The following is an 8,499-nucleotide window of genomic DNA, read 5'->3' on the forward strand; positions in this document are numbered from 1 at the left end:
ATGACCCCATGACCCCAATGACTCCCGACCCCGGCCACGCACCACGATGCGGAAGGGCGAGTTGGGGCCGTGCTGCCCCCAAATCTGACGGTCAGCCCGGGTGCCCCATCACCCCTGTGACCCCGTGACCCCAATGACCCCATGACCCCAATGACCCCTGACCCCGGCCACGCACCACAATGCGGAAGGGCGAGTTGGGGACGTGCTGCCCCCCAAATCTGACGGTGAGGCCATAGCAGCCGGGTGCCCCATCACCCCTGTGGCCCCCAATGACCCCAATGACCCCTGTGACCCCCTGACCCCAGTGACCCCAATGACCCCATGACCCCGTGACCCCCGACCCCAGCCACGCACCACGATGTGGAAGGGCGAGTTGGGGCCGTGCTGCCCCCAAATCTGACGGTCAGCCCGGGTGACCCATCACCCTGTGACCCCTGTGACCCCAATGACCCCAGTGACCCCTGACCCCAATGACCCCATGACCCCGGCCACGCACCACGATGCGGAAGGGCGAGTTGGGGACGTGCTGCCCCCCCGAATCTGACGGTCAGCCCATAGCAGCCGGGTGCCCCATCACCCTGTGACCCCTGTGACCCCAATGACCCCAATGACCCCAATGACCCCAATGACCCCGTGACCCCTAACCCCGGCCACGCACCACGATGCGGAAGGGCGAGTTGGGGACGTGCTGCCCCCCAGATCTGATGGTGAGGCTGTAGCAGCCGGGTGCCCCATCACCCCTGTGACCCCAATGACCTCTGACCCCAATGACCCCAATGACCCCTATGACCCCAATAACCCCAATGACCCCCTGACCCCAGTGACCCCAATGACCCCATGACCCCGTGACCCCCGACCCCGGCCACGCACCACGATACGGAAGGGCGAGTTGGGGACGTGCTGCCCCCCAAATCTGACGGTGAGGCCGTAGCAGCCGGGTGCCCCATCACCCCTGTGACCCCAATGACCCCTGACCCCAATGACCCCAATGACCCCAATGACCCAATGACCCCTATGACCCTGTGACCCCAATGGCCCCTGTGAGCCCGTGACCCCCGACCCCGGCCACGCACCACGATGCAGATGGGCGAGTTGGGGACGTGCTGCCCCCAAATCTGACGGTCAGCCCGGGTGACCCATCACCCTGTGACCCCTGTGACCCCAATGACCCCAATGACCCCGTGACCCCAATGACCCCAATGACCCCGTGACCCCTGACCCCGGCCACGCACCACGATGCAGAAGGGCGAGTTGGGGACGTGCTGCCCCCCGAATCTGACGGTCAGCCCGGGTGACCCATCACCCTGTGACCCCTGTGACCCCTGTGACCCCAATGACCCCATGACCCCATGACCCCTGACCCCAGCCACGCACCACAATGCGGAAGGGCGAGTTGGGGACGTGCTGCCCCCCATATCTGATGGTCAGCCCAGGTGCCCCATCAGCACCGTGACCCCAGTGACCCCAAAGACCCCAATGACCCCAATGACCCCGTGACCCCAATGACCCCATGACCCCGTGACCCCTGACCCCGGCCACGCACCACGATGCAGAAGGGCGAGTTGGGGACGTGCTGCCCCCAAATCTGATGGTCAGCCTGGGTGCCCCATCAGCACCGTGACCCCGTGACCCCAATGACCCCAATGACCCCATGACCCCAAGGACCCCAATGACCCCAATGACCCCAATGACCCCTGACCCCAATGACCCCTGACCCCGGCCACGCACCACGATGCGGAAGGGCGAGTTGGGGACGTGCTGCCCCCCGAATCTGACGGTCAGCCCATAGCAGCCGGGTGCCCCATCACCCCTGTGACCCCAATGACCCCCGTGACCCCAATGACCCCATGACCCCAATGACCCCAATGGACCCCGGCCACGCACCACGATGCGGAAGGGCGAGTTGGGGACGTGCTGCCCCCCGAATCTGACGGTCAGCCCGTAGCAGCCGGGCTCAGGCGCGGTGTAGGACACGTGGAAGGTGCCGTCGGGGTTCTCGGCCACGTCCACGTCCACCTCGGCGCCGTCGGGGCTGAGCACGGAGCACGTGACCTTGCCGGGCCCGGCGGCGCGCGCGTCCACGGTCAGCAGGGTGCGCTCCCCGGGACGGAGCGTCGGGAACGCGCAGCCGCCTGCGGGCAGCGACAACGGCCGCTTGGGGGCGCTGCGGAGCTCCGAACCGCGCCGCCGCCCCGCGCCGCTCGGCCGTGCCTCTGCCCCCTAGGCCTGACCCGTACATCTGCCCCATAGATCTGCCCCGTAGTCTGCCCCATAGATCTGAGCCATAGATCTGACCCATACATCTGACCCGTAGCCTGCCCCATAGATCTGACCCATAGATCTGACCCATAGTCTGCCCCATAGCCTGCCCCATAGATCCGCCCCATAGAACTGACCCATAGATCTGACCTGTAGCCTCCCCCATAGACCTGACCCATAGCCTGCCCCATAGATCTGACCCGTAGCCTGCCCTATAGATCTGCCCCATAGATCTGATCCATAGCCTGCCCCATAGATCTGCCCCATAGATCTGACCCATAGCCTGCCCCATAGATCTGATCCACAGCCTGCCCCATAGATCTGCCCCGTAGCCTGCCCTATAGATCTGACCCATAGAACTGACCCATAGCCTGCCCCATAGAACTGACCCATAGATCTGATCCGTAGCCTGCCCCATAGATCTGACCCATAGATCTGACCCCTAGCCTGCCCCATAGATCTGACCCATAGAACTGATCCATAGCCTGCCCCATAGATCTGACCCATAGAACTGACCCATAGCCTGCCCCATAGATCTGCCCCATAGATCTGACCCGTAGCCTGCCCCATAGATCTGACCCGTAGATCTGCCCCATAGATCTGACCCATAGATCTGAGCCATAGATCTGCCCCATAGAACTGACCCCTAGCCTGCCCCATAGATCTGACCCATAGAACTGACCCATAGCCTGCCCCATAGATCTGATCCACAGCCTGCCCCATAGATCTGACCTGTCGCCTCCCCCATAGACCTGACCCATAGCCTGCCCCATAGATCTGCCCCGTAGCCTGCCCTATAGATCTGACCCATAGATCTGACCCATAGACTGCCCCATAGATCTGCCCCATAGATCTGACCCATAGACTGCGCCATAGATCTGACCCATAGATCTGCCCCATAGATCTGGCCCATAGATCTGCCCCATAGATCTGCCCCGTAGCCTGCCCTATAGATCTGACCCATAGATCTGAGCCATAGCCTGCCCCATAGATCTGACCCATAGATCTGACCCATAGATCTGATCCATAGATCTGACCTGTAGCCTGCCCCATAGATCTGACCCATAGCCTGACCCATAGATCTGATCCACAGCCTGACCCATAGATCTGGCCCATAGATCTGACCCATAGCCTGACCCATAGATCTGATCCACAGCCTGACCCATAGATCTGGCCCATAGATCTGACCCATAGCCTGACCCATAGATCTGATCCACAGCCTGACCCATAGATCTGGCCCATAGATCTGACCCATAGCCTGCCCCATAGCTCAGCCCCATAACCCAGCCCTACAGCTCAGCCCCACAGCCCAGCCCTACAGCTCAGCCTCATAGCCCCCTACAGCTCAGCCCCATAACCCGGCCCTACAGCTCAGCCCCATAACCCAGCCCTACAGCTCAGCCCCATAACCCAGCCCTACAGCTCTGCCCCACAGCCCAGCCCTACAGCTCTGCCCCATAACCCAGCCCTACAGCTCTGCCCCATAACCCAGCCCTACAGCTCTGCCCCACAGCCCAGCCCTACAGCTCAGCCCCACAACCCAGCCCTACAGCTCAGCCCCATAACCCGGCCCTACAGCTCAGCCCCACAGCCCGGCCCCACTTACCCAGTCCGTGACCCCCAATGGAGACTGCAAAGAGAGGGGGAAGGGGGGGGAAAGCGGTGAGTGGGGCGCGGTGTGGGGCAGAGGCGGGGGGGCGGTGAGGAGCAGAGGAGGGGGGGGTTGGGGTTGGATGAGGGAGGTGTGGGGCAGAGGTGAGGAGTGTGGGGCGGAGTGGGGCGGAGGTGGGAGAATGGGGGGATGTGGGGCAGGGGAAGGTGTGAGGCTCTGGGGTGTTATGGGGCAGCGCTGTGGGGCAGCACAGGGATGCTATGGGGCAGCGCTATGGGGCAGCACAGGGATGCAGTGGGGCAGCGCAGCAGGGAGTTATGGGGCAGCGCTGTGGGGCAGCACAGGGATGCAGTGGGGCAGCGCAGCAGGGAATTATGGGGCAGCGCTGTGGGGCGCTATGGGGCAGGGCAGCAGGGAGTTATGGGACAGCGCTATGGGGCAGCACAGGGATACAGTGGGGCAGTGCTATGGGGCACAATAGAGATGCTATGGGGCAGCACAGGGATGCTATGGGGCAGCGCAGCAGGGAGTTATGGGGCAGTGCTATGGGGCAGCATAGGGATGCAGTGGGGCAGCGCAGCAGGGAATTATGGGGCAGCGCTGTGGGGCGCTATGGGGCAGCACAGCAAGGCGTTATGGGGCAGTGCTATGGGGCAGCACAGGGATACAGTGGGGCAGTGCTATGGGGCACAATAGAGATGCTATGGGGCAGTGCTATGGGGCACTATGGGGCAATGCTATGGGGCAGCACAGGGTTGCTATGGGGCAGCGCAGCAGGGAGTTATGGGGGCAGCGCTATGGGGCAGTACAGGAATGCTATGGGGCAGTGCTATGGGGCAGCACAGTGGGGGCAGCACAGGGATGCAGTGGGGCAGCGTTATGGGGCACTGTGGGGCAGAACAGGCATCTATGGGGTAGTGCACGAATCTGTGGGGCAGCAGAGCAATCTATGGGGTAGCAGCACAGCACAGCAATCTATGGGGCAGCACAGCTCTCTATGGGGCAGCAGCACAGCACAGCAATCTATGGGGCAGCACAGCTCCCTATGGGGCAGCACGGCTCTCTATGGGGCAGCAGCACAGCTCTCTATGGGGCAGCACAGCTCTCTATGGGGCAGCACAGCTCTCTATGGGGCAGCAGCACAGCTCTATGGGGCAGCAGCACAGCTCTCTATGGGGCAGCAGCACAGCTCCCTATGGGGCAGCACGGCTCTCTATGGGGCAGCACAGCTCTATGGGGCAGCACAGCTCTCTATGGGGCAGCAAAGCTCTCTATGGGGCAGCACAGCTCTATGGGGCAGCAGCACAGCTCCCTATGGGGCAGCACAGCTCTCTATGGGGCAGCACGGCGCTCTATGGGGCAGCACAGCTCTCTATGGGGCAGCAGCACAGCTCTCTATGGGGCAGCACGGCTCTCTATGGGGCAGCAGCACAGCTCCCTATGGGGCAGCAGCACAGCTCTCTATGGGGCAGCACAGCTCTATGGGGCAGCAGCACAGCTCTCTATGGGGCAGCACAGCTCTCTATGGGGCAGCAGCACAGCTCCCTATGGGGCAGCACGGCTCTCTATGGGGCAGCACAGCTCTATGGGGCAGCACAGCTCTCTATGGGGCAGCACAGCTCTATGGGGCAGCACAGCTCTCTATGGGGCAGCACGGCTCTCTATGGGGCAGCACAGCTCTATGGGGCAGCACAGCTCTCTATGGGGCAGCACAGCTCTATGGGGCAGCACAGCTCTCTATGGGGCAGCACAGCTCTCTATGGGGCAGCAGCACAGCTCTCTATGGGGCAGCAGCGCAGCTCTCTATGGGGCAGCACAGCTCTCTATGGGGCAGCAGCACAGCTCTATGGGGCAGCACAGCTCTCTATGGGGCAGCAGCACAGCTCTCTATGGGGCAGCAGCACAGCTCTCTATGGGGCAGCACAGCTCTCTATGGGGCAGCAGCACAGCTCTCTATGGGGCAGCACAGCTCTCTATGGGGCAGCAGCGCAGCTCTCTATGGGGCAGCAGCATGGCGCTCTATGGGGCAGCAGCACAGCTCTCTATGGGGCAGCACAGCTCTCTATGGGGCAGCACAGCTCTCTATGGGGCAGCAGCACAGCTCTATGGGGCAGCACAGCTCTCTATGGGGCAGCAGCACAGCTCTCTATGGGGCAGCACAGCTCTCTATGGGGCAGCACAGCTCTCTATGGGGCAGCACAGCTCCCTATGGGGCAGCACAGCTCTCTATGGGGCAGCAGCACAGCTCTATGGGGCAGCACAGCTCTCTATGGGGCAGCAGCACAGCTCTCTATGGGGCAGCAGCACAGCTCTCTATGGGGCAGCAGCGCAGCTCTCTATGGGGCAGCAGCATGGCGCTCTATGGGGCAGCAGCACAGCTCTCTATGGGGCAGCACAGCTCTCTATGGGGCAGCAGCACAGCGCTCTATGGGGCAGCACGGTGCTCTATGGGGCAGCAGCACAGCTCTCTATGGGGCAGCAGCACAGCTCTATGGGGCAGCACAGCTCTATGGGGCAGCACAGCTCTCTATGGGGCAGCAGCACAGCTCTATGGGGCAGCACAGCTCTCTATGGGGCAGCACAGCTCTCTATGGGGCAGCACAGCTCTATGGGGCAGCAGCACAGCTCTCTATGGGGCAGCACAGCTCTCTATGGGGCAGCAGCACAGCTCTCTATGGGGCAGCAGCACAGCTCTCTATGGGGCAGCACAGCTCTATGGGGCAGCACAGCTCTCTATGGGGCAGCACAGCTCTCTATGGGGCAGCAGCACAGCTCTATGGGGCAGCAGCACAGCTCTCTATGGGGCAGCACAGCTCTATGGGGCAGCACAGCTCTCTATGGGGCAGCACAGCTCTCTATGGGGCAGCAGCACAGCTCTCTATGGGGCAGCACAGCTCTCTATGGGGCAGCACAGCTCTCTATGGGGCAGCAGCACAGCTCCCTATGGGGCAGCACAGCTCTCTATGGGGCAGCAGCACAGCTCTATGGGGCAGCAGCACAGCTCTCTATGGGGCAGCAGCACAGCTCTATGGGGCAGCAGCACAGCTCTCTATGGGGCAGCAGCACAGCTCTATGGGGCAGCAGCACAGCTCTATGGGGCAGCACAGCTCTCTATGGGGCAGCACAGCTCTATGGGGCAGCACAGCTCTCTATGGGGCAGCAAAGCTGTATGGGGCAGCACAGCTCTATGGGGCAGCACAGCTCTCTATGGGGCAGCAGCACAGCTCTATGGGGCAGCACAGCTCTCTATGGGGCAGCACAGCTCTCTATGGGGCAGCACAGCTCTCTATGGGGCAGCAGCACAGCTCTATGGGGCAGCACAGCTCTATGGGGCAGCACAGCTCTCTATGGGGCAGCAGCACAGCTCTCTATGGGGCAGCAGCACAGCTCTATGGGGCAGCAGCACAGCTCTCTATGGGGCAGCACAGCTCTATGGGGCAGCACAGCTCTCTATGGGGCAGCAAAGCTCTATGGGGCAGCACAGCTCTCTATGGGGCAGCACAGCTCTATGGGGCAGCAGCACAGCTCCCTATGGGGCAGCACAGCTCTCTATGGGGCAGCACGGCGCTCTATGGGGCAGCACAGCTCTCTATGGGGCAGCAGCACAGCTCTATGGGGCAGCACGGCTCTCTATGGGGCAGCAGCACAGCTCACTATGGGGCAGCAGCACAGCTCTCTATGGGGCAGCAGCACAGCTCTCTATGGGGCAGCACAGCTCTCTATGGGGCAGCAGCACAGCTCTCTATGGGGCAGCACAGCTCTCTATGGGGCAGCACAGCTCTATGGGGCAGCACAGCTCTCTATGGGGCAGCAGCACAGCTCTCTATGGGGCAGCACAGCTCTCTATGGGGCAGCACAGCTCTCTATGGGGCAGCAGCACAGCTCTCTATGGGGCAGCACAGCTCTCTATGGGGCAGCAGCACAGCTCTCTATGGGGCAGCAGCGCAGCTCTCTATGGGGCAGCAGCATAGCGCTCTATGGGGCAGCAGCACAGCTCTCTATGGGGCAGCACAGCTCTCTATGGGGCAGCACAGCTCTCTATGGGGCAGCAGCACAGCGCTCTATGGGGCAGCACAGCTCTCTATGGGGCAGCACAGCTCTCTATGGGGCAGCAGCACAGCTCTATGGGGCAGCACAGCTCTCTATGGGGCAGCACAGCTCTATGGGGCAGCAGCACAGCTCTATGGGGCAGCACAGCTCTATGGGGCAGCACAGCTCTCTATGGGGCAGCAGCACAGCTCTATGGGGCAGCAGCACAGCTCTCTATGCGGCAGCACAGCTCTCTATGGGGCAGCAGCACAGCTCTATGGGGCAGCACAGCTCTCTATGGGGCAGCAGCACAGCTCTATGGGGCAGCACAGCTCTCTATGGGGCAGCACAGCTCTCTATGGGGCAGCACAGCTCTATGGGGCAGCACAGCTCTCTATGGGGCAGCAGCACAGCTCTCTATGGGGCAGCACAGCTCTCTATGGGGCAGCAGCACAGCTCTCTATGGGGCAGCACAGCTCTCTATGGGGCAGCAGCACAGCTCCCTATGGGGCAGCACAGCTCTCTATGGGGCAGCAGCACAGCGCTCTATGGGGCAGCACAGCTCTCTATGGGGCAGCACAGCTCTCTATGGGGCAGCA

The 8,499-nt window shown here is 62.2% G+C and overlaps 1 protein-coding gene across 1 annotated transcript; it reads right to left on the reverse strand.

Annotated features, from left to right (window-relative positions):
* Positions 1-1,954: 1,954 nt before the first annotated feature.
* On the reverse strand, positions 1,955-3,852 carry LOC125687787 (LWamide neuropeptides-like). Its single transcript, XM_048933050.1, has 2 exons — positions 2,949-3,852; positions 1,955-2,555 (listed from the first exon to the last, which is right to left on the reverse strand). Exons 1-2 carry the CDS (start codon positions 3,524-3,526, stop codon positions 1,955-1,957), a joined length of 1,179 nt encoding a protein of 392 aa, XP_048789007.1. The 5' UTR covers positions 3,527-3,852.
* Between the last annotated feature and the right edge of the window lie 4,647 nt (positions 3,853-8,499).

The sequence above is a fragment of the Lagopus muta genome, unplaced genomic scaffold (assembly GCF_023343835.1).
Source record: "Lagopus muta isolate bLagMut1 unplaced genomic scaffold, bLagMut1 primary scaffold_213, whole genome shotgun sequence".
In the NCBI taxonomy this organism is placed as follows: Eukaryota; Metazoa; Chordata; class Aves; order Galliformes; family Phasianidae; genus Lagopus; species Lagopus muta.

Bases quoted from the DNA above. Each gene is read 5' to 3' on its own strand.
- LOC125687787 (XM_048933050.1), bottom strand. From the start codon at position 3,526: ATGGGGCAGGCTATGGGTCAGATCTATGGGCCAGATCTATGGGTCAGG. The intron at 2,556-2,948 runs GCTATGGGTCAG...GCTGTGGATCAG, and splicing joins GGATCAGATCTATGGGGCAG to ATCTATGGGGCAGGCTATGG.